General features: G+C 36.5%; 1 protein-coding gene across 4 annotated transcripts in view; it reads left to right on the forward strand.

The window, feature by feature from the left end:
* OTOGL (otogelin like) overlaps positions 1-25,913 on the forward strand; it is a 172,294-nt gene that overhangs the window by 133,424 nt on the left and 12,957 nt on the right. For all 4 annotated transcript variants that reach the window (XR_011433512.1, XR_011433513.1, XM_023631363.2 and 1 more), the window contains 14 exons: positions 3,284-3,461; positions 3,728-3,870; positions 4,113-4,136; positions 4,230-4,322; positions 6,389-6,578; positions 9,301-9,515; positions 14,657-14,798; positions 16,340-16,525; positions 17,939-18,151; positions 18,628-18,732; positions 19,108-19,215; positions 20,594-20,695; positions 21,167-21,271; positions 21,357-21,397. Coding sequence is in view for 2 of the 4 variants with exons in the window: in XM_023631363.2 (XP_023487131.2) it covers positions 3,284-3,461; positions 3,728-3,870; positions 4,113-4,136; positions 4,230-4,322; positions 6,389-6,578; positions 9,301-9,515; positions 14,657-14,798; positions 16,340-16,525; positions 17,939-18,151; positions 18,628-18,732; positions 19,108-19,215; positions 20,594-20,695; positions 21,167-21,271; positions 21,357-21,397 (1,845 nt within the window). In the remaining 2 variants the exon portion in view is untranslated. The remainder of the gene's footprint in view (positions 1-3,283; positions 3,462-3,727; positions 3,871-4,112; positions 4,137-4,229; positions 4,323-6,388; positions 6,579-9,300; positions 9,516-14,656; positions 14,799-16,339; positions 16,526-17,938; positions 18,152-18,627; positions 18,733-19,107; positions 19,216-20,593; positions 20,696-21,166; positions 21,272-21,356; positions 21,398-25,913) is intronic.

Below are 25,913 nucleotides of genomic sequence, written 5' to 3' on the forward strand. Positions count from 1 at the left end.
ACATTGGTAAGTGAAAAAGGTAAGGTCTTTGAACCCCTGAGTTAGTAATTTTCTTGGCTGAGACTTGAGCAGATATCTCTTTACTCCAAATTTGCCATTTGTTCTGAGAAACTGATTATTTATTTAGTCAATATTTATTTAGTACCATTTCTGGCTGGAAACTATTCAGATACCATGGATAAAATAATATAAAAGCAGGCAAAAATTCCTGCCTTTATGGAGTTTATTTTCCAGTGAAGGTTGTATGACAGCCAATAAGCAAAATAAATTACTAAGTTATATAAAATGCTAGAGTTTGATGCTCAGAAGAAAAATAAAACTATTTTCAAGGAGATGATTAGAAAATCCTCACTCATAAATTGACTTTAGAGCAAAAGATCTGAAGGCATTGAGAGAGAGTGATGCAGAGAACCAGGGCAACAGGGTTTCATGCAGAGGGAGCAGCAAGTGCAAAGGCCCTGAGGTGAGAAGGTCCTTAACATCTTAAAAGAATAATAAGGAGGCCATTGAGTAAGGAAGGAATAAAACTGTGGGAAATAGATCATGTAAGGCCTTGTGGATGATTGTAAAGGCTGTGGATTTTATTCTAAATGACACAGGTACAAAAGGGATATTTTTGAGCAGAAGAATTATGTGGTCTGATTTGTTTCAGGATCATTTTAGCTGCTGTGTTGAGAGTAGGTGTAAAGAGACAATAGAACTAGTTAGGAGGCTATTGTAGGAATTTAGGCGAGAGGAGGGTGGCCTGGACCAGGTGATAGCAGTGGAGATGGTGAGAAATGCCTGAATTCTGGATATATTTCGAAGGTAGAGGTCGTAGAATTTGCTGAAGGATTAGATTGGAGTGTGAGTGAAAGAGAGCCATCAAGGATTCTAAGACTTTGTCTTGAGTGACTGAAGGATAAAGTTGGCATTAAGCAGGATGGGAAATTGTGGGAAGTGAGGGTCTGGGGTGGGTATAACCAAGAGTTCGGTTTTGCCCTGTAAAGATTGTGATTCCTCTTAGACATCAAAAAGCTGTGGGTATACAGATCTGGTGGACATAAATAGAGTTTAGGGAAAAGGCCAAGCTAAGAGGAAGTTTTGGGAATTCTCAGTGCATAAGTGGTATTTAGTGTGATGAGGCTGGATGAGATCGCACAAGGAGTGCAGACGGAAAAGAGAGGAGGCCACTACAACTGTAATAGACTGAGAAACAGAGACGAACTTGCAGAGGATGTTAATCAGTGAAATAGGAGAAAACAGGAGATCGCGAGTCATCTGGAAGGCAAGGAAAGAAAAGACTTTAAGGAAGATGGAGTAATACGCTGTAGTGAGTATATTAGTAGGTCAGGTAAGGGGAGGTCTTATACTTGATCACTGGATTTAGTGATGTAGTGTTCGTCGGTGACCTTGTTGAAGATCATTTCAGTAGGGTGGAAGGTATAGATTCTTTTAGGTGGTTTAGATGTTGTTATAGGGGCTCTGGTTTTCTTCAGTTATTTTCATTTTTCTGGTTAAACGGAAAGCAACATTGATACCTGACAGTTGATGCAACTTTTACACTGAAACTTTTGGAAAACTGACCTTGATTATTTGCCTATCTTTGGCTCTTAAATTCCCAAGTGCTCGCTTAATAGTCTCACCATTTAGAAAATTATTTAACCTTCCTTCACTTTGTTTTTTTTTAAATCACATCTAGCATTGAGATGATAGAAACTGAGCCCCAAAATTTAAGGAGAAGTAAACGAAATAAGCTACTTCATCAGTGCATGGCATATAATAGCTGCTAAATTGATGTTAATTTTTCTGCCTCCATCCCTTGAGGTGCAGCATAGTTCAGGGGTAGAGAGCACAGAATCCAACAACCTAGGTGTCCATCGACAGATGAATGGATAAAGACATATATGTATATACACACACAATGGATAATTATTTGGCCATAAAAAATGAGTAAATCTTGCCATTTGCAATAACATGGATGAAACTTGAGGACATTATACTAAATGAAATGTCAGACAGAGAAAGATAAGTACTGCATAATCTCACTTTTATGTAGAACCTAAAAAACAAACCATAAAACAACCAAACACATAGAAAAAGAGATAAAATTTGTGGTTACCAGAGGTGGGTGGTAGGGGGAGATGAAAGTGAAGGGAGGTAGCCAAAAGGTACAAACTTCCAGTTACAAGATAAAGAAATACTAGGGAGGTAATGTGCAACATGGCTATAGTTAACACAGCTGTGGGATATATAGGAAAGTTGTTAGGAGAAGAGGTCCTAAGAGTTCTCCCCACAAGGAAAAACCTTTTTATTTCTTTTTTTTCTTTTTCTTTTTATTGTATCTATATCAGATAGATGCTAACTAAACTTATTGCAGTAATCGTTTTTTTTATGTAAGTCAAACCATTATGCTGTATACCTTAAACTTATACAGTAATCTATGTCAATTATATCTTAACAAAACTGGAAAAAATAAAATTGAAATTAAAAAGACAAAAAGATCACAGATTCCAGAGTAGCAATGTCTGAGCTTAAATTTGACTCTGCTGCCTGCTAGCTATGGGACTGGGGGCACGTTGCTTTGACCTTCATCCTGATTTCCTCCTCTGTGAAATAGGAGAAAATAGTAGTACCCACCGTGGAGGGTTGTTGTGGGAATGAAATGGGTTAATTAGAACAATGTCTAGAACATAATAAGTTGTATAAATGTTTATCATTGCTATACTTATTACCATAATTTAAATAGAATGCAATTTAGAAACTGTGAAAAACCTACCACTTATTTATTTTGTTTATCTAGATGTATGTGAGTTATATATAAAAATCAATTTATAATGACTCTATACAGGTGCTGTCAAAGTGTTCTCACCTATGAATTTCTAATGAAATATTCGAATTGTATTAAGTTGCAATTTTTCTAACTGACATTAACAGAAGTTAAAATCATATACTAGCTTTGAACAACATAATATGAAAGGTTGACTGCAACAGTATAAGTCTGCTTCCAAAACACTGATCTAGACAATTTAGGGCAAGATTTCAGTTTGCTCAGATGTCTGAGCATATGGGCAATTCTGAAATCTGATCAATATTACAGTAAAGCTTCAATGGAGTCCATACCGAGTATTTTAGAGAGGTTACATCAAAGAAAGTTGTAGTGAAATTTTAATTGTTTATTTTTCAAAAGCTTTCATATTTAGAAAATGTGCATTATAGGCAATGTGAATGGGAAATTAAAAAATAATTGAAAGCGTTAGTTCAAAATGGAAAAAACCCACTAATTTTCTTTTTTTATTAACAGCCTCAACAATTTGATCCTGTTTATAATTGTAGCCAATATATATGCCTTAATATGGAATGGAAGCTGTTCAACTGGTCTCTCAATTGCCCGAAGGACTTGGTGATGCCTGACTGTGGTTTCCGGGGAAGACCCGTTCAGGTGAACAGGGATATCTGCTGCCCTGAGTGGGAATGTCCTTGTAAGTGTGTATTTCTTACACGGCAATCAATTTCCAAACAGAGGGAGGTGCTTGTTTTTTTGAACCGATCACCTCATCAAGCCAAAGTTGATGTTGAGCTTTCTTCGTTTGATTTATGATTTTCATTCCCAGTATGTAACTTTTAGAGTTGCTTCTTGTCAAACATAATAACACTAATTTAAAAGATTTTTTTAGCGGTGTAATTATTACTGCAAATACAAATAATTAGTTAATAGACTAAATCCACTCTTGACCATTTTTTTTAGGTCGGTGTTCCATGTTGTCAGAGCTGAGCATTATCACATTTGATGGCAACAATGCTGCTTTATATAGTATGGCTTCTTATATCTTAGTCAGAATTCCTGGGGAAATTGTAATTGCTCATATTGAAAAATGTGCCATGAATCAGGTAGGTCATAATCCACTCTTTTGTCATTTCTTCATATTCTATAGCTGAGACACCTTACAACGTTAGATATTCTCAGAGCAAGAAGGGGCTCAAGAGCTCGCTGAGATTTATCTTTCAGTACTTAAAACAAAAATGTTTCATGCGAATGTATTAGAAGTATGTAATATTTATCCAAATACTGTTTTTAAAAGTCGAGTAATACATTTCTTTCAAAAGTGTCTTTCTGTTTACTTTTTTTTCAGAATGGAAACTCATTTAAAAAGCTAGTGAGTATTTGCAAAGTGTTTAGTAAATTCCTTCTGTTTATTGCTAAAATTATGTTTAACTCCATAAAGTTTTAACTTTTTTTTCAAATTAAGGCTTCCTCTGGAAGAATGTCTGGACTTTGTTTTAAGAAGTTAAATTTGACAACATCTGTACATAAAGTACTTGTCAATCGGGCAGCAAGAAAGGTAGGAATATAAAGTTAAGAATATCCTCACATTAGAAGAAATTAAGAAATTATAGAAGTACAATTATGTCCAAAAAGAGAGAAAATTAAACAGTATTAGTGGAGTTTCATTGCTATTGTGACTCACCCTTCTTTTCACAGACAGTCTAAAAATGCGTGTCGTGATATTATATTCCTGCTTCCATAATGTGCCAACTGTTGCAAATATTTCTCCCCTTGTGAGGTTAACTGTAACGGCCATGTTAAATATGTTAAAACCCTCTCAGATAACCTGAGCGGCCAGGCTTATTAGTGTCACGGTTAACGTTAGTGTTTCGAATTAGACAAAGTGGAAAGGATGTGAAAAAGAGGGTTCATAAGGTTGAAAAGTGTAGTTGCCAAGAATACCAGAAAGGAGACCAATGAGAGAAGAACAGATGGAAGGAGCAGTTTTGAAATATCGATGTCATAGATTTTTCAGTGAATAAGTGATAGCTAAAATAGGAAAAAAATGAAGGAATATTTAACTTTATTGAAATAAACTGAAGAAGAGCAGTGCATTACAAAAAAAGTTGGAAAGGAGTCATTTGGGTTTACAAGTAAAACCTTTAACCCAAGGAATGTATGTTTACCAGATAAGAGTAAGTTTTAATCTGGATGCTTCACTCGGATATAAATGGTTCTCTCAAAAATGTAAGAAAATAATGTGCAAAGATTTTGTTCAAAATGGCTGAGATATTCTATGCTTTCTGGAGCACAGATAGATTCTAGACTGGAAACAATATTAAAATGAGCCTAAAATATAGTAAGGTGTTGGAAAGTTTAATTTTAAGTAAAACATGAAATATGTGAATGATATACTTTTTTGGATGATAGTATTTGTTTAAACTTTTGATTTTGGTGAGGTTGATATATTAACAGGAAGTGGATGGGAAATAAATTTAAACTCAAACCTGGTCAATGCTATTATTATGAGCATTTGGGCAAAAGGGCTTATTTTTGGCCTCAACTAAACTCATCACTGGTCATGTATTCAGTTAAAAGCTTATTAATTTAGAAAATCATTTTGTGAGAGTTTGCATGATAAGATGACACAGGTCCTGACCTCAAGTAACCTGTAGTTGCGTGTGGGGAGCATAAATGCCATTATCTGCCAATTAAAAGGCAATAGGAGGTGACAGAGTTATGACCAAGATATCACGGAAACAGAGATAAGTGTCATTTAATGCAGTTTTTAGGAGGGTCAAATAGGTATTTTTGGAGGAGGTGACACCTAACATAAATCTTAAAGAATGAGTAGAAATTAACCAGGCTAAGAGGAAGGAGGTTTCAGCCCGAGGGCAGAACCATGAGAAAGATATAAAGATGAGAAATTGGATGGTTGGTCGGGTATAAGTTTGAGAAATTTACTGCTAGTTACAGCTCATGGTTGCATGTCATTGTCATTATTTAAAGCACTGTTTTTCAAAGTATAAGACTTGGACTGCCTCCATTAGTTTTGCCAAGAGTACGTGCTAAAATTATAGAGTCTAGAATGCAATCCAAACCTAGGAGGTAGTATTGCTGGGAATCTTAATCTTTCCCAAGCTTGACAGAGGATGGTTATGGATGTTACAGTTAAACAAACACTGATTTAGAAGATCAAAGAAAGAATCTAGATTAAAGAAAACATCCTGAAAATGCCTGTATTATCTTAAATTCATTGTAGGAGATAATGGTATAATCAACATGTATTGGGGAAACAGACAGAAAAGCATACATAACATAGAAGAAAGTAAAGTTTTAAAGAAAATAAAGGACAATTTAGAACAAATACTGAATATAACAAATTCAGTAAATAAATACTGAATACGTAAATGCTGAATATAACAAATACTGAATATAGCAAGACACAGCAAAGGAACAATAAAAGAGTTAGAAGTTATGAGAGGCTGCAGCAGCCACAGAGAATAAACTTTTAAAAATTAAAAAAACTAGTCTATATTAAATCAGAAGAAATGGAGTAAACCAAATTCACCTAATTTTAAGGAGTGTGTATTTAAGCATAAATGTTTTTCTAGCTGATGTAAGTGCGCTATGTCATTTTAGGTGGAAGTGGATTCTGTCGTTGTGCCTCTGCCCTTTTCAAAGCAAGAGCTGTCCATAGAGGATTCTGGCTCCATGTATGTGATTACTACTCCAGCCGGACTGATCATCAAGTGGGCTCATCTCACAGGCATTGCAGACATTCATTTTGGCTTTCGATTTAACTTGTCATCCTACACAGAAGGACTTTGTGGTGAGCACAGCTCTTCAAATCTCGATTTCTTCTAACTTCATTTTTCCTGTTCACATTACACCATTTTAGCCCATCTTGCCCTAGTTTTTGGATTTGGGAAGTGATGTTAACTTTCAGTTCCCCATGTGAATACCAAAGGAAGCGATGGCTTTCAATCAATGGGCTAAAAAACAAGAAATAACAGTTGAGTTTGGGTATTTTATGGAAATAAATATATGCTTACCACGATTTCTATAGTACTGTTTGTATTCCCACCAGCTCATCTTCATTAAGCATTAATGAAATATCAGGTATTATTTTGCATACTTTTAACTCATCTAATTCTAAGAATAGCCTTAATAAGTAGGCACTAGTATTAATTTATAAGTGATAAAAATGAGGCATAGAAAGATTAAAAAGACAAATAACTTTGTTTCTTCCTTATATTTTTTTAAAGTTTGAAATCAAGGAAAACCTGATTTCAAGTTCAGTCATCTTGAAAGTTATGTACAAGGAACGCAATGTTCTGAATATTGGTCTCAGTTTTGTTCTTAAGTGTAAAACTCCCATGTGCCTTTACGCTTAGGTTTAATACCACACTGTGTTACATGGATGCATAGTTATGAGCCAATGGAAAGGAATTAATAATCTGTCTATGTATATAAAGAAATAAAAGGATGCTACTGGCTCTGCCGTCTGCTGGAACGTTGAGCAGAGCTATCCCCTTTCTGGCTCTGTGCTCTGAAGTGCGCATCAGTTTCCTCATCTTTCAAACGGGAATAGTAATATCTACCTTCAAGACTGTTGTTAGAATTGAATGTGAAAGTTAATGTAAAACACTTAACATGTTGCTTAATACACACAGTCGATAAATGTTAGCTTAGTACAAAGATACCTATTTTCACCTCACTAAATATTAATTGAGCAAAAGTTTGTGGACACCTTCTGAGTGTCCTTGGCCTCAACAAATTATGTGAAATACCCAAACTTCTTGTTTAAAAATGTAACCCATTTAGTGGAAAGTTTGGCTAAAATGGTTTACATATTTCCTTGCCTGTTTGAAGTATGCTAAACATAGCACAACCTTCTATGGTGACTTAAGGTTATCATTGTGGAAATAGTTATTATTGTATACACACTATCAAGTATACATCATAACTCAATAGTTGCTATTGAGTAAGAAACAAGAGACTTTGGGAATGCATATTTTCTCCTCTGAGTTATCACTTCTGTATGCCATGATTTCTGTTTGATTTTCGTGCTTTTTTTCCTTTCTCCTCCTTTACTGCCAGCTCATGCTTTTATGGAGACAGACACTCTGCTAACTGAATTCTTAAGTAATCGCTGGAGAGAAGGGGCCAGGGTCACCTTTCTGCTAACCGAAAGTTATCCCCAAACTTCATGACCAGTAGGAGAGGGGAGGTTTGTTGAAGGGAAATCTGGGTGCTGTTGGGACTACTAGCCTGGGTGCTGACCAATAAAGTTGTAGTATGACCCGAACTGAGCATGGATATCAGAATGGGAGGTCAATATTGATACCTCGTTCTAGATAACACAGTCAAGTCTGCAGGGGTGGTGGCTGGAGTTGCAATGGAAACATATTTTGCTAGCAATTAACCTTTCTCCAGAAGAGTTTAGACTTTAAAAAATAGTAGCTGCTTTACAGTATAGCTTACTTAACTTGAGTTTTGTTTTTGTTTTTGTTCTTTTGCACGGCACTCAGTCCCCTGAATGTACAAGGGTGGGGCAACTAAGGCAGCATCAGCCTTTATTGATCTTGACATAACTACTTGAGGATTAAGATGTGATATTTTCAAAAAGTTTTTAACTCATATCTTTTACAGCTGTGGACCTTGGGAATTAAAAAATACGATGTCTTAAAGTAGGGTGGGATTTAGGTAAGGTATGATCAGGGTGCTAGGTCCATTTGTCTGTACTTCCCTTGGCTCTGCAGTCCACTAGAAGTGTAAGCTCCATCCTCAGTCCAGCCTTCCTCAAGGAAACTAGAGGCTGTAGCAAATCAAAGCATCATAAGCCATCAAGAGGTTATGTCATCCCAAAGAAGGGAGGTTGTCTATGTGCTAGATTTCCTAGGTCAGATTATGAGTTTGGCAATGGTTGTCCTACTGTTGAGTGAATCTATGTGTCTAGGTGACTGCCATGAGCTGACTGGTTTATGCCTGGATTACCTGTAACAATTGTTAATGCAAAGGAGTAAAGATTACCTTTTATGCCAATCAGGGCCCTCTCCTGGAGTGGTGTCATGCTCTAGGTGACAGAGCAGGGACAGTTTCCAAAAAGAGAAATGTAACATTTTCAGGCAAGGTTTTCCTGAGGGAATGGGTGCTAGGGAGGCGATCACCAAATGTCCACTATTCTGGGGAGTATTTTGGCAAGCTTAAAAACTAGGTCTTAAATTAGAAATTAGAGGTAAGTGTGGAAGAATGTAGGAGCAGAATCAATCTTCTCTTTCTTCATCTTCTATGATCTTTTCACATATTTTGACTTCTAGGATCGTGGTTTCTTTCTTATCTGGTTAAGACAGTTCCATGCTATTTTATCAAAGAATCAGATACATAGTTTTAAAAATTCATCAATGTTAAAGTCAAGGGGCATAAATTTAGCATCTCATTCAGTAAATAATTCATTCATTTTAAATCAATTATTAAGATGATTTATTGCTGCTGCCTACATTCGGTTTAAGTGAAATATTTTTCCCTCTAAATGTCATATATCTTTCCAGGAACTTGCAATGAAGATCCAGATGATGACCTCAGGATGCAAAATGGCACAATTATTACGAATATGGAAGACATAGAATTATTTATTGAGAGCTGGGAAATTGAGAAATCATTTGAAGTAACAACGAGAAGACCTGTTAGGAATTGTACTGAGCACAATTGCAGCCACTGCATTGAGTTATTAAATAGAAAAGGTTTCATTCCATGCCACGATAAAGTAAGTCGAAAGCAGCCATAAATAAGAACCATCATGTTAGACATGTTGACAGTAAAAGCCAATAAATTCCTGTTCTCGCCGTGATGTTCTTCTACTGAGAATGGTTATCCTCAACAGTCTGTCAGTGTGCTTTGGAATTCAGAATCAGTTACTGTCTATAGACTTACAGCGACAGGAGGGTTAATTATTTTTTTCTCCGCTGTTTTTTCAGAAGTATATCTACAGCTTTCAAGAAAAATGAAATTCATCCTATGAATAAATGCTTCTTGGAGAGAGAGATCGGTGTCGCTTGATAACCCAGTATAGAAACCATGACAGTGACGGTTTAATCAGTTCTCTGTGAGCCTGGCCTCTTAAGTGGATACTTGTATAGAACCTGTCACATATTCAATTTAATCGTTCTTCATTACTCTCTAACTTTAGGTGACTAGTAGATATTTTAAGTAATCTAGGTTATTAAAAAGTGATCTCTTATCAGGGACAAAGGACAGACAAATACAGCATTTCATGAATCATTTGATGCAAAGTTAATGAGCATCTGGCACCATCTAGGCACTGTTCCACTCCTGTGATAAAAAGATAAATAAGACCCTCCTCTTGCCCTACAGAGTCTAGTGGGAAGGGAAGATGTGAAAAAACACATCACAATATACAATATGGAGGGGCATAGGAGCCCATGTTTGGAGAAGACTTCCCAGAGTTTTAGGCATTTGAATTACTTAGAAGGATGAGTTTGCCAGAGAGAAGAGGGAGGAAGGGAGACCTAGGCAGAGAAAATCACATGTGCAAGAGCAAGTTTGCTGTAAAAGGCCGTGTGAGGAAAACACCGAAAGAGTTTAGTGCAGGATATACAGAGGGCAAGAGTCTGGGCAGGAGAGGGAGGGAATTGTTGCAGCAGGAAGGGGTCCCGGTGAAGGATGTTCCGTGTAGACTCCATAGTTCTCAGCCTGCCCTGCGGTTCCCTGGCGGAAAAGGCAAAGGGTGCCTTTCATCATGGGCTGAAAATGGTGGATCTTTCTGGAGTTTCAGTTTTACTTGGAGATTTGGAAGCAAATCTGCTCTAAATGTTTACATTTTTAAATGCATGTATGTAAAAATGGGAAAAAAAGCAAATACTTTAAAACTCATTTCAGTGTCATTTTAAACTGTCTTTTTAAAGCATAATGATTTTTGAAAACTGCATTTTTAACTGGCAACTTGGAAGGGTTGATTAAATCAGGAGTTTTCAGTTTGACTATTCAAAGCATGTGAGGCAACACAAGATACCATCTAATCCGCGACAGCCCCAGCTTTTCCCTTAGGATCTTCCCAGTGAATTTGATGGTAAAAGAAAGGAACGCTCCAGCCCAGATATACATGAGGAATTGGCCACCAGCACATGTGGCCAATCTAACAAATACAGTAGATACCTTAATGCTTACTTAAAATATGGGTAGTATTTATTCTGAAAATGCAAATGAGCCCCAAATTGTGTTGTGTCTTATGTTGGAAAATTCAAATCAACAACTACATAAAACTACTCCTAGGAGAACATCAAAAACCAATCATGCAGAGTTTGAGGACAATTGCCAGAATTTTGTGTTTGTTTTATTTTTGTAGATAGTAAGTAGTCTTGGCTCAGAAGCTTACTTCAGGATTAGTTTTAGAAACATTTGGAGGGTCAGGCTTGTTTTCCATCAAGATTTTCATCAAATCCCTCACTCTCTTTACCAGGAACGTCTTGCTTCTGTATTTTCTTAGGGAGTTTATTGCTGTGATAAAAATGTTATAATTTTTCAAAATGTTCAGTTCAAATATCTCTTTTGACAAACGTGTAATCAAATAGAAAGTTGATTTGACCGCTTGGTCGGCTACATAGATATAAACCAATTTAATTGGGGAAGGCACTGGCTATAAGCTTTTTACAGTCAGAGTTGAAAGTATAATTTTTCCTCACAGAAAGTGAAGATAAAAAGTAAAACCTAAATAATGCAAATGAATTATTTTAGCCTTAATGGTAAAGTATTAACTCACAAAGTTGGGTTATTTAGCAGGTATTTTTCTTCAAGACTGAGTATTTAAAAATACTACAGTGGAAATTAAGTTTGAGAATAAGATAAGAATAACTGAATGTGAGAACTCCTAGTATTCAGACTCCTAATTGCCCAAAGTGTTTAGATCAGGGTTTCCTTGAGATAGTAAGAGAAACCCTTTCAAAGCTTGTAAGGATTGTACTTACAGTATCCTGAAGACACATCATCAGACAACTTCTTTAGCTGCCTTCTCGTCATCACAATTCAGTGATCACTCTGGCAGAGTAGAAGAAGTGTCTTTTTTTAATCCGCATGTTTCTAAGCATATAAGTTCTTGGATATTGCAAAACTAAGGCTGAGAAGGCATAGTATTCTCTTGATGCTGGACTTGTTAGTTGGTGTCAGATCTCTTCCATTTACCTCAAATTGGATACTGAGAGATCGAATGCAATAGCATTGCCCATTAGTCAGTGAGATAGGTAGAACGTATTTCTTTTTCTCTCAAAGCCTCAAATCTTAAGACAGTACTATATTTAAAAGATTCAGACTATTAGGGACCAGAATGTAAAACTTGCATGGCTTCAAAAAATACTTCAAAGAAAAGTCTAGTTTATGGTGACTTCTTTGGGCTGAACTCTAATCAACCTAGGGACAAATTTTCTCTTCTACCTTCTGCTTTTAAGATGAAAGTCCTACTGTAAGGGAAAAAAAACTAAAAGACGGGAAGGACATGACAGTTTACTTGATAGATCTGTATAAAGGCCTGAAGAAGATGGACGAGGCAGGTTGTCAGGGGGGCTAAGTAGAAGGCTGTTGGGTAGTTTTTTATTTGTTTATTTAATCTTTTATTTTGGTGAGGTTTACATTCACAAACATGATGGGGCTACTATAAGGATTCCTATGTCTCCACTATAATCAGTAGACTCTCTGTTTTCATCTATCTTCCCTATTCCCTCTGCTTAGGCCCTGCCTCTGCTGAATTATTTTAAAGCAAATCTGCTTTGGATTGGTCAAGAGGAGAGTGGGAGAGATAGCTGTGTGTCTAGAAAGGAGAGACAGCATTAGGGAGACATTTGGGACTTAGAAGGGGCAGGTTAAGGACTGATCAGATGTGAGCGTTAAGGGAGAGTGAACGATTGTGGAAGACTTCAAGTTTCTGGCTTAAACTGGATACATATCAAGATCAAGAAATCCTTGATACCTTTTTAATTCTCCATCTGTCCCTTCCAAGCTATCACCAAGTCAGTTGATTCTACTTCTGAAATATATTCCATATCTGTACACTTCTTTGCATCACCACTGCCAACATCTTAATCCAAACAACAGTCACCTCTTACCTGGTCTAATGACTTCACCTCACAATTGGTTTCCGGCTTCTCATTTTCATCCTCATTTACAAATCTCCAAAGAGCAGGCAGTTGATATTTTAAAGATGGAAATAGGATTGTATCATTTCTCTACCTAAAACCCTTCAGTGTCTTGCACTTATACTTGGCATACATTCCAAGCTTCTTATCAGGGTCTACAAGGTCCTCTGTGCTCTGTCCCGCCTGCTTCTCCAGCTTCCTCCTTGTGCTACACTCTTCTTGCTTCTAAGCTCCAGGCATTCCAGCCTCCCTTCAACTCTTTGAACGTTTCAAAGTTTTTGCTATCAATGGACTTTTATGCTTGCTGGAATACTTCCCTCCTCCAATTCATGTTACCATGGCAGCTCCTCTTGATCCTACTCAAAGTCTTTTAAAACTGTGAGATCCATAAGGCAGAGAACAGATATGTTTTATTCATCTTTGTACTCCTCATGTATAGCATGTTGCCTGATATGTAGTTAGGTGCTCAATAAATTATGAAAGTGTGTATAAAAGAATGGATGAATGGAGGATACAGGGGAATCAGCTTTTGTGTGTTACGTGGAGAAGGTATACAATTTTTTGTTTGTTTGTTTTGGACAAGTTATGTCTTGTGGGACTTCAAAATTAAAATGTCCAGAAAAAACTTAGAAACATAATTCTGGACCTCAGAGGAGGTAAGTTGAGGCCAGAGATCAAGTCAGGGGAATCATTAGTATACAACAGATGATGTGCCAGAGTCTGTTCTGTACACTTTCCATATATAAGCTCACAGCAGTCTTAAGTAGTAGTAAGTTTATTATTAACTCTATTCAACTTATGAAGAAAACAAGGTGAAGATTTAAATGCCCAAGATAGTGGTGTAAACTATGGGAAGGGGTGAGCCCAGGAAGAGCATTTGCAGTGAGTAGACATAACCATTGAAAATGGTTTCTCAACAGAGAATCACTCAAAATGAGAGGCAGGAAGAGGAGACAACACTGTACCGGTGGAAAGGCAGTAGAGTATGGTTCCCTCAAAGTCAAAGGAGAGGGTTTTAAGAAACAGGGAGCGTTCATGGCATCATAGGCCTCTGAGAGGTTGAGAGGGTTTAGAATATCAGTGTTCCCTGGATTTGACAAACAGGAAGTTCTTGATGACCATAGCAAGTGTTCCCTGTAAAGTGAAGTGCTTGGAAACTAAGGAGATTCAACCAAGGAGACTTCGACCTGTGTCAGAATTTAGCATTCAAATGTAAATGCTTAGTATGTTTGCTGAATGCATGAGTGAAGAGAAAAATTGGAATCAATGTTAATTGATTTGTAACAAGTTATTTGTAACAATTATTTAAATTTCAGGCATTTCTAGATCAAAATGAAACATAATCTGTAGAAAAAGGAGTGAGCCTCTAATTAAATTGAGATGTGCCAAATTATATAAATTATTTGATCAACATTCAATATTAATACACATGTTTTTGAGACGCAAAGATAACCTCATTTAATGGACAATGCCATGTATTATTTCGGAATGCTTCAGGAGCTTCTAACTTTATCAAAGATCTATTATATAAAAAATCTATTATATAAAAGATCACATGCTCTGTTTCTTTTCCATCTTTATAAGATAGATTTATGCAGATTAACACAGACAATATTTATCTTATCTAAAATTTGTTTAAAAATATTTCAGATTCAGAGGTGACATCCAATATTGTGAAGTTTTGAAAATAGTTTTAGTCTAGCTTAGGGTCTTTGGAGGAAGAAAACAATATAACTTATCCCACGGCAAAATGTATCTCTAGGTTTCACCACAGGACTTCTGTGAAAAGATGTGGATCAATTATACCTATTTTTGGAACTATGAGTGTGACGCGCTTTCTGCGTATGCAGCTCTGTGCAGCAAGTTTGACATCTGCCTTCAGTGGAGAACACCTGATTACTGCCGTGAGTACTACACTTCAAATGATGTTTTCCAACTATCGAATGATATTCTGTTTTTTGCATTCCCTCCTTTCCTTTTTCTTTTCACTTTTCGTCACAAAATAATTTCATAAGAATAACATGCATGTAAATATAACTGAGAAGTTAGAGGTCAGCTCTCCCACATGGGCAACTTCTGTTTTCATCCTGTTCTAAACGTAAAGAGGCCTCAATTCTCCCCAAAGAAAACCTAGTCCACAAAATATTAGTTAGGAAGGTAGATTGAAATATTGAAGAAATCATAGAGGATTGAAGAGAGATTTTAATTCTGTATCTTCCAACACGTTTTGTCTGTCTCTATTCAACCTGCCTCTTTTTCTCAGTTTGTCCTGATCCATTTAGTAAGTGGAGATGGAGATTTTTCTACCTGCTTTTCCTCCTTTCCAGACATAGTATCCACATCCTAGAAACCGGTTTTTCTGGCTTTCTTTGATTGGTTTCCAGCTTCAATATTTTTCCAAATGCATGTCTCTTTTTCCTTTTTCTATTGTATGTGTTCTTTGCCCATTTTTATTTTTCAGGCTCACACTTTCTCATCAAGTTGTAATGCTTCCATACAAATTTTATGAAACCTGTCACCAATCCTGGGCACATTTTACAGAAAATATTGTTAATTTAAGTTAAGAATTATTAAGTGGATTAAATGGTCAAAGATTTACAAATGAATGTTAGTAAAATGCCCCAAGATAAAATAAAAGTTTTCATTTTCCCCAGAAAACAAATGCATAAAGAATAACATATCACAAACCTCAGTTCCATGAGTGCACTTCAGAAGCAAAGCAGCTCCTGGTGTGTCCCCTGCAGCCTTGCCTCTGCTCCTCCTGCAGAGGTAACCACTGTCCAAGAGTGGGGTCTCTCGACTCAGAGAGAGTGTATGACAGGTTCGATTTCACGAGACAGTCACATTGTTCTCCACTGAGATTTTACCAGTTTACACCCCCACCAGCTGTGTGTTCATTTTTTAACTGCATAGCTTTCTAAGATTACTGGAAATCCACAAGAATTATCTAAAACAGCATTGAGAAACTGCTCAGCAATGGTAGTTTCTTTCGACAGTGAAGGATTAAACCTAAAAATGTGACATTTTTCTTTTTTATAACTGGTTGATTTACATATTTCAAGAGTGTTTCTGTGCTTATTCTGAGTAGACTGTCATATCCCTTCTCTCTGCACAGAACAGTAACTTCTTCATAGTTGTCTCTATATTTGTGTCAACCAGATGGGGCTGCAGATTGGTCGTATTTATTTGATATAAATCAGGTGAACTTTTTCTACTATAACATAACATAATACTATACTAGCTGGATGCCTGGAAGATGCTCAAAAATACCCATTGATAGTTTTATTTCTAATTTATGGTTACATAATAAATGAAAAATGGAACTTTGAAGGGACTAAAATGTGCAAAATTCATTTTCAGAAAAAAACCTGGCATTTCTTCCTTTCACTAGAATTCAAATGGGTTACTTTTATCATCAGCAAATTCTGCCCTGTATTATTCACAGCTCTGAGTTGCCCAGAAGGGAAGGACTATCAACCCTGTGTGCAAACTTGTGAAGCAAGAACATGTCTGAACAGATGGTTCTATGGACACTCTTCATGTATGAATTTAAGAGAAGACTGTGTGTGCAAAAACGGAACCATCCTTCACAGGCCAGATTCAACTCAGTGCATTCCAGAGAAAGAATGTGGTGAGCAACGAAGTACAAAATGACTTCTGAGGGATGCAGCAAACAACGCATTTTTAGGTCTTGGAGAGATGTGCTGAGAAAGATTGATCAAAGCTCACCCAGGTGTTGGAAAGGAAACGAGCTTACTTGTAGTCTGAATTTAATATGATTTCAATAGAAGTTACCAAAATTAGGAGCTTTGATGATGATGATGTGTTTTAATCTCTACCTATGCCTGTAATAACTGGACAAGAGCATGACAAATTAAGAATTAAGAGCATAGGATGTGGGAAGAATTCAAATTCCAATTCTTCCATGTATTAGTGGTTCAGCTTTACCTCTGTGAGCCTGAGGTTTTGCACCTATAAAATGGGGAAAATAGTAGTACTTATCCCATAAGGTTAGTGTGGGGATACATAAATATTACAAAGCATTTCACACAAGTGCCTAGAGAAAAATAAGCAGACAAGAAATGGCAGATAGTGTCATCATCTGAGAGAAAAGATTTAATATTTCTACTTTCATTTTCAAACCATTTTATTCTGATGCATTGTCTCCATGGTGGTTGCCAATGAAAAAAGTAGAAAATTGCAGTACAGTACTTTATCAGTCATAGGGCTCGTTATTATCGTCAGAAGAAAAGAGACTTAGCTAACAAAGGGAAAGGCAAGTAGAAGTGAAATGCATATATAGTTTCAGAGACAAGTTTGTATTTGCCATTGGAGGAAGGAGTTGTGGAAGACTTGAGAATATACAGGCAAGCTTGTGTTTGTTTTTAGGGACCTGTGAGCCTGGTTGGCCACAGTAAATAGCACCATATAAGAGAAGTTCACTGGGGGCTGAGGATATGGTGGCCACTACATTTATTTTGATTATTCCTTAAGAGAACTACCAGAGGGCCTTATATATCACTAAGTAAAACTTTAATGATAAAAGTAATAGAATCACTAAATATTTTTCTTGATTGCTTACTTACCACATTTACATTTTGAAACTGAAATGTTTTGAATTTTCTTATGACAAAAAAGTTAATGTGAGGTAGGGACTAACTTGTTTTCCAATTTTTAGCATTTTTATCAGTTAATATTTTAAACTAAATTTACATTACTGAGTCTGTCAAAGCTAAATAAATTGTATTAATGACTTAAAATGAATCAAAAATAATTAAAAAATCGTCTTATTTAGGAGAGGAGATGCAAATTTACAGACAGTTGTAGAAGTCAAGAATATTTTCTGTGGACTACATCTAAAATTTCATTAAAGAACAATGTAAGCTAGTAGCTGATGAATGAAAAGAGGAATCTGAGAAAGCATAGATATGTAACATGTTATTGATGTCACTGGGCCAAGTCACAGTCTGACGTCAACCCATCACAGCTTGATTTGTTTTAGCGCCCAGCTTGTTGGTGATATAACATTGTTGATCTTTTCAAGCCTGCACTGATTGGGAAGACCGACCCCGCGCTGCTGGGGAGGTTTGGAATGGGGGCATTGACGAATGTGCCCTATACAAATGCTTGGAGAATGGAAGCATTATTCCCATAGAACCTGACTGTGATGAAGAGCCCTCTCCAATCTGTGAACGAGAAGCTGAAGTTGTCCTGGGCTCCATTGATGAGTGGACCTGCTGTTCAAAGGAAGTTTGCGGTTTGTATGCAGGCTGAAGCCTTACAGTCAGTTAAAGCCACAAAACACGTGGATGTTCTTTGCGAAAAGGCAGGGCGTGCTTGATGCTTGGTATAGAAAGAAAATATGACAGTTGAAGTTACAATAGAAGTATTGCCATAAATGTCACTTACACTTTCTTAAAACAAGTTTTGCCTCATTATGGTTTTGTTGATTTTGCAAACACACACGCAAAACTCTGGCTATTAGCAATTAATAATATTCAGTAATACAAGATAAAGGATCTGGGAATCTTTGCCTTTTGACAATCCAGGGTGGAAGACAATAATAAACCTTAAATCTGCTGCCTTTTCACATATGACCTATTTCATGAGCTAAGTGGGTTTAATTGCAGTATAAAAACATGCAGAGTGGAGTCATTTCCCCGCTTTGAGTTAGAAACACAAGATTTTAGTTATGTTCACTAATATTTTAATGCTTCTTTTTCTTATTTCCAGGTTGTGACATGACCTTGTGTGAAACTACCTTTCCAACATGTACAGATAGTCAAAAATTGACCGTTGGCCACAGCCCTCTTTCTTGCTGTCCGCAGTACCAATGCGGTGAGTAACTAATTAGGGAAAATAAGCACAAGAGTCATTGTCTATTCAGAGTAGTGAGTTAGATTCTCATTCTTTGTGTCAACAAGGAAATTATTTATTATAAAAGACTGCTTGTGGAGTTGTCTTCCTAAAGATAGTTTTTGTAAACCTGCAATTTCTTTATAAATATATATAAACTTTAAATTTATATATTATATAAATGTGTGTATGTAGATAATTAACTCATTTCAAATATCTTAATCTTAGCAGAAATATATAGGAAATAGCAGGCTTTATATATAAATTCATATAGTCAAAGAGAACTAAACCACACTACTTCATTTATTTTATCATCTCCCTCTATACAAATTTTCAAGTATCTTTGTGTTTCTGCAGAATGTGACCCATTCAAATGCCCCATTATTTCAATACCAGAATGCAGAGAAGATCAATTCATGATGCAAGTTCAACAGGACGAGTCTTGCTGTTTTTCTCCTGTCTGTGGTGAGTGTTCTGTGAGATGATTTCTTGAAAGTAGAAGGATGTAGGGAAAATCTCTTATTTATGTGAATTTCATGGGACTGATGGTAACCAATATTCTGCTGTTATATTCATAGGAATTCCACTGAATAAGAACAATAGAAAAGAAAGTACAGCATTTTAAATGACTCATCATATCATTACAATTAGTGTTACTTTCTCCTATCAATAAAGACTATATGTATCAATCAAAACATGATCAAAATAATATAATCAAGTTGTTTTTTTTCTTTAAGAAGGCCAGCACCTAGTTCTTTTTGGTGAAAAATTTAGTCCTGGCTTTCCTTGAAGAATCAACTAGAATAATGGACTCTGCTAAGACATTATAGGACCTATTTAAAATTTTCCTCCTGTATATCATGTGTGAGCTATGATGATCTCAAAAAAGAATAGTAGAAATGAAGGGTGTCTGGGAGATGACTGTATATGTAGCTATATATTCTGTCTAATGAACTTCACGTTGGAAAACAGAGAATTTTCTATTTTCCATTTCAAGTGAATTATCATATCAAGGATTGCTTGGTGATTAATTGGTTTTAGATGTACTTAGGAAAATCAGAACACATTTCTTGGTACCAAAGTTTTTTGACTACAAGTGGCAAAAACTGATTGATTCTGGCTAGGTTAAGCACAATCAGTTATTGGAAGGATTTGGGGATCAAGATTTTGCAGGATCAAGATGAAACAGATCTTTCAAGCCCTGGAAGGCGAGAAACCAGCTGTTCTAAGTGTCAGTCACTAATGATTGAGTCAGCAATGGATGAATTTCCTATCCTGGAGTGCTTCCACTGATGATTCAAATGCCGTAGAGAGAGATTCTGATTCATCTAATACGGGTTGTTCCCACACACAGGGCTGGGAGAATCAAGCACCTCTGCAACAGTCACTCCAAGTCTGTGTCGGTGGGGCTTTCCTCATGGTTGCTCAGAGTTGTTATCAAAGTTGACAGAGGAATGCTGAACAGCTCTAGAAGACAAGTGTCTACTACATTGTTCATCCATTAATTGAAGTAATCAAGAGTAGTGAATTAAGAAAACATAAATTAATTAATGAAATTGTGATCCTAGTAAGAACTAGTTACTCCAGAAATCTTTATGCCTTGTATTTCTGGTAAGATGGTGTTCTTCTATGTCAGTATGCTTGGAAAGCAAAAGCAATGTACTCAGGCATACTGTTGTTTTTATGACTAAATAAGGAGATCTGTCTGTTAAAGCCTTATTTTCCTTGTTTCTTATTTTATTATACATAATGTATTTTATGTTCATCTCATAAGTGTATAGCAATCTGAGATAATAGTTTGTTTTTAGCTTGGCTGTGACTTCTGGCCTTTTTTTACCTTTAGTTTGTGAATCCTGTACTGAACCAATTCTACTATGTACTGATGGGGAGTTTCTCACTGTGGATCTTAATACCACACACTTCTGTTGTCCTCAGTATTACTGTGGTAAGTATATTTTTACTAATTTAAAATATTTAGGTATGTCTGATATTTCAGAAACCCAGTGCATCTTAGTTGTACTGTTATATCAGACCTTAGTTGAATTCTGGTATATTAAATATATGTTAAATATATGTAATATTTTCATACATCTAAGAGCACTTCTTGAAGAATATCATTACCTTCTAAAAATAGATTAGCTATGACTTTTTCATCATCCTAGAATTTCTGGATATCCAGGTGATTCCATACAGGGCTCTTAATCTGATGAGCGGTTCCAGTTCTCCTACTGTTTACCTTCTTATGTGTTGTTAGTTCTGTCCTCATCAACGTGTGGCGGTTGGGTGGTGGGAGGGGCAGCTCTGGGAAGATGTGAGTCCATGCACCACATCAGTAATGGCAGTGAACTAAATGGTAGGTAGGAAGAACTGGCTATTACGTGAAGTTAATCTTTACCCTTGTGATATTCCTATTTAGTTTGTGAGCCAAATCTTTGTCCTAAGCCACTGCTCGACTGTGCAGAAGATATGAAACTTGCGAAAGAAAACGTCTCTGGTCAATGTTGTCCAACGTGGCATTGTGGTAACTAATTTTCAAATTTTAAAGCTTTGTTACAATAAATTAATATATTCTGATCGATATAAACATTCTGATTTTTGCCTTTTAGAATGTAGCTGTGAAAACCTGGTTATGCCAACTTGTGAAGTGGTGAGAACACATATTTTGATTGGCTTGTCGTATCTAAATCAGATTATTCTTCCTTTATCTCTCTCATTTCTGAATTCTTCTCAAAGTTAATGGAATTATTTTCATTAAATGGTGCTGAAGTAGATGAAAGTAATGTGCTCTAGTATTAGGGAGCAGCCAACCTTTTACATTTTACTTGAGGTAGGAAAGTGCAATATCTTATTTTTTTACAGGTGACTAAATCTACTAGTTTTATATCTACTTAAGTTCATTGGTCTTAAAATGAAACAAAACATTGAAAAAATATTTTCTCAATATCGAAAGGTGCCCTCAGTGATTATTTCAGAAAGTGCATGAATAATACACCTGCTGTGGAGGAGGAGGGGAGTACACATGTAACTGTCAGTAGCTTCTTAAGAGTTCTCTATGAATATGTAAACCTTAAGGACATTCCAAAGATTCAATTTTTAGAAATAATAATTATGACTCACATGTCACTTATTTAACCATTAGGTGCAGTCCATGATGCTTTACAAGAATTTATTTTCTTGAATTATTTGCCTTCATGATATAAGACTTGAGAAACATAACATATTCCTGGCCCTATATGTCAGAGAAGATAAGTTTTCTTTCAAAAGACATTTTTTTTCTTTTCCATCTTAAACAATGTGTATCATTAGAGAGCCCATTCAGACTCTCCAGGTCAAAGCTATATTCTGGGGAATAAATGAGACATTTTTTAAAGTAATAGAACCCCTCAGGATGGCATTGTTTTGTTTAAAAAGTAGGGTACATAGTTTCAGTTATGCAATAAGTCTTAGAGAGCTACTGCACAGCATAGAGCGTATAGTTAACAATACTGTACCACATAATTAAAAATTTGCTAAGAGGGTAGATATTACATCGTGTTCTTATGACAAAATAATAATAAATGAGAGTGGGAGGAAACACTTGGAGGTGATGGACAGGTCTGTGGCATAGACTGTGTTGACAGTTTCATAGATGTATACTTTTCTCCAATTTCATCAAGTCGTATACGTTAATTATGCACAGCTCTTATGTCAAATAAATAAATTAAATTATATTTTAAAAAGCATTAATCCAATGTTTACTCTATGATGAGTTATCATCTATGATTTGTTTATAATTTTTAAATAACTTTCATAAAAATTGTCTCACTTGATTATTTTGTGTGCACTTTATACACATTTAACAAAAAGAGTAGAATTATGATAGCGTGTTTTTCTCAAGTCCTTCCCAGTTTACACAGCACGTTTAATATTTATCTCGTTGAATCTTCACCAAGTAGGTATTTTTAACTCATTTTATATGTAAGAAAATTGAGTCCTAGAGAGAGTAAATGATTGGCTGAGACCTCCAGGACTCAAACCAAGGGCTATTTTGTGTGTATTTATTTATTCTTAACTGTGCCTTAACTCTTTCATTTCCCCTACAAAGTGCAGCCAAGTATAAGTTTAAACAATAACAGAAGCAGGTGGAGACTGCTTTCTTTCTATTCCTGGCCTTGCCTCTCTCTAGCTCTGTCTCACTTTCCTCATCTGTAATATAAAAATAATAATAATACTTACATTATAGGAATGAAATAAATTAATACAAATGAAATAGTTAGTACCTGACACATAGAAAGGGTTCTATATCTACCAGCTATAATTATTACTGATTAAAAATAAACCCAATACTCAAAAGTTAACCAGAAAGTGTAAATCGTCGTGGAACTTTCTAAGGAAGGTGAGCATCAAGAAAAGTTTGGAAGAAAGTGATAGGTTAAGAATAATAGATGAAAAGAGTTGAACTAGTCCAGACAGGACTCTCTCTCCTTGAGAAAGAGCTAAAGAGAGGAGGAACAACGAAAGACTGTTGAATTGGGGAGGGCTTTAAAGGCAAAGCTGAGGAATTTAGATTTGATTTACTCATTTACCGTTTTCAGTTATTCTTTCAACCAACATTTGTTGAAAACCCATTAGGTGTGGTCATGGTACCAGCCACCTAAAAAGCACAGTCCTACACTGAGGAACTCAGTGCAGATTTAATATGATAGGAGATGGAAAGGTTCCTGCATAGGATGGGACTTAGGATGAAAATGATGTTTGAGGGAGCAGATGTTGCTATTCCTGTGTAGCAGGGTAAGGGCATGACAACATTAGATGATAGGAGATCAGCAAGAGCCTAGTACAGCCATTCATGAATGAGGACCTTGCGTATAGTGAGGTGGAGCAAGAGAGGTTGAATTCAAGAGCAAAAGAGAAGACTTTGGCCCTTTGTAATATATTTTACAAATGTGGATGTGTGGGTGTGTGTATGAGAGACAGAGAGAGGGAGATACCTAAAAACTCTTTCAGGTTACAAGGCTCACACACAAAGGGTCCAAGAGTACTGGGTCCTTGGACAAACACTTTAATGTCGTGAGATGCAGCTCAGAGTGGAGACCCTGGGATTCCATTTGTCCCCAGCCTCATTCAGAGCGCCCCTGGCAACACAGCATTTTGAGGCATTTCAGTAACTTCCAACACAACAATATGAACTTAGGCCTTCCTCCGATGGGATTTTGTGCCTCCTGTGTTCTGGGTCCTTTGAAGCTTCTTTGGGTGGAAGCCTCTATGTTCACTCTTTTACCATGATGTGGTTGTTGCCTTACCTCTGCCTTCTTTTGGAACTTTAATGCTTGTCTTGGTCTGACCTCCAATCAACCAACTAATTCCTGTCTGTCCTTCCCTTTTCCTGTTTTTTTTTTTCTTCTAGTGAGTTTCTACCATTCTACCTTTCCCTTGTTCTTTTCCTTCCCCAACATTTGTGCTAGGTGCTGGCCCATCTAGCTTATTTCCAGCTCAACTTTCAAGGTCTGAATATTAATTCTGAATCAAACTTTGACATTACCCAACGTTACAAACATGTACTGAGTGCCTCTTATATTCTATATTAGCACTGTGCTGGCACAAAAACATAAGTAGTAGCTTCAGTATCCTTGAACATCTTACCTGAATATATGTGACCGCGCATGCATCATAATTTATTTTTAATATTCATGGTTCTACACATTGACCTGACCCATCATTCCTGAATCCTCACTCTGAATGATGGCTACATGCTAGTTTCAGTGTTTAAGAAGATATGTCTTGGGGTCGGCTGGGGGGCGCAGTGGTTAAGTTTGTGTGGTCCGCTTCTCGGTGGCCCAGGGTTCGCCAGTTTGAATCCTGGGTGTGGACATGGCACCACTTGGCATGCCATGCTGTGGTTGACGTCCCACATATAAAGTAAAGGAAGATGGGCACGGATGTTAGCTCAGGGTCAGGCTTTCTCAGCAAAAAAGAGGAGGACTGGCAGTAGTTAGCTCAGGGCTGATCTTCCTCAAAATAAATAAATAAATAAAACATAAAAAGAAGATACATCTTTTTAAAATCACGTGTGTGGTTTATTCACACAGACCACAAATGTATTTCAACGTAAAGAGTGTATGTTAGGCCTTTGCAGTATTTCTTTTTTAATGACAGCTTTATTGAAATATCACACATACCATACAATTCAGCCACTTAAAGTATACACGTCAATGGTTTTTATGATGTTCACAGAATTGTGAAACCCTCAATGCTATCAATTTTAGGGTAATTTCATCACTCCAGAAAGAAACTCTGTACCTGTTATCAGGCACTCCTTATTTCCCTCCAACCTCCCCAGCTCTGGGAAATCACTAATCTACTATTTTTTATTTTTATTTTTATTTTTTGTGAGGAAGATTGGCCCTGAGCTAACGTCTGTTGCCAATCTTTCTCTTTTTGCTTGAAGAAGATTGTCCCTGAGCTAACATCTATGCTAATCTTCCTCTATTTTGTATATGGGACGCTGCAACAGCATGGCTTGATGAGCAGTGTGTAGGTCTGTGCCCGGGATATGAACCTGTGAACCCTGGGCTGCAAAAGCAGAGCACACGAATTTAACCACTATGCCACTGGGCCGGCCCCACTACCCTACTTTTTATCTCTATAGATTTGCCTATTATGAATATTTCATTTAAATGGTATCATATAATATGTAGTCTTCTGTGATTCCTTTCACTTAGCGTAAAGTTTTCAAGGTTCATCCATGTTATAGCATGTATCAGTACTTCATCCCTATTTACTATTAAATTATATTCTGTTGTATAGATAAACCTAGACATTTGTCCACGTAAAGGTATACAATGGCCGATAGCACCAGAAAAGATCCTTAACTTCATTAACTATCAGTTAAATGAAAATCAGAACTACAGTAAGATAGCACTTCACACCCACTAAAAAGTCAGATAATAATATATGTTGACTATGATGTAAAGAAATCGGAACCCTCATCACTGCTGGTGGGAATGTAAAATGGCACAGCTGCTTTGAAAAACAATCTGGTAGTTACTTAAAAGGCTAAATATATAGTTGCCATATGACCCAGCAATTCCACTCTTAGATATATACCCATGGGAAATGAAAACATATGTCCATGCAAAAGCTTGTATATGAATATTCATAGCAACGCTATTCATAATAGCCCA

The sequence above is a fragment of the Equus caballus genome, chromosome 28, assembly GCF_041296265.1.
Source record: "Equus caballus isolate H_3958 breed thoroughbred chromosome 28, TB-T2T, whole genome shotgun sequence".
NCBI lineage: Eukaryota > Metazoa > Chordata > Mammalia > Perissodactyla > Equidae > Equus > Equus caballus.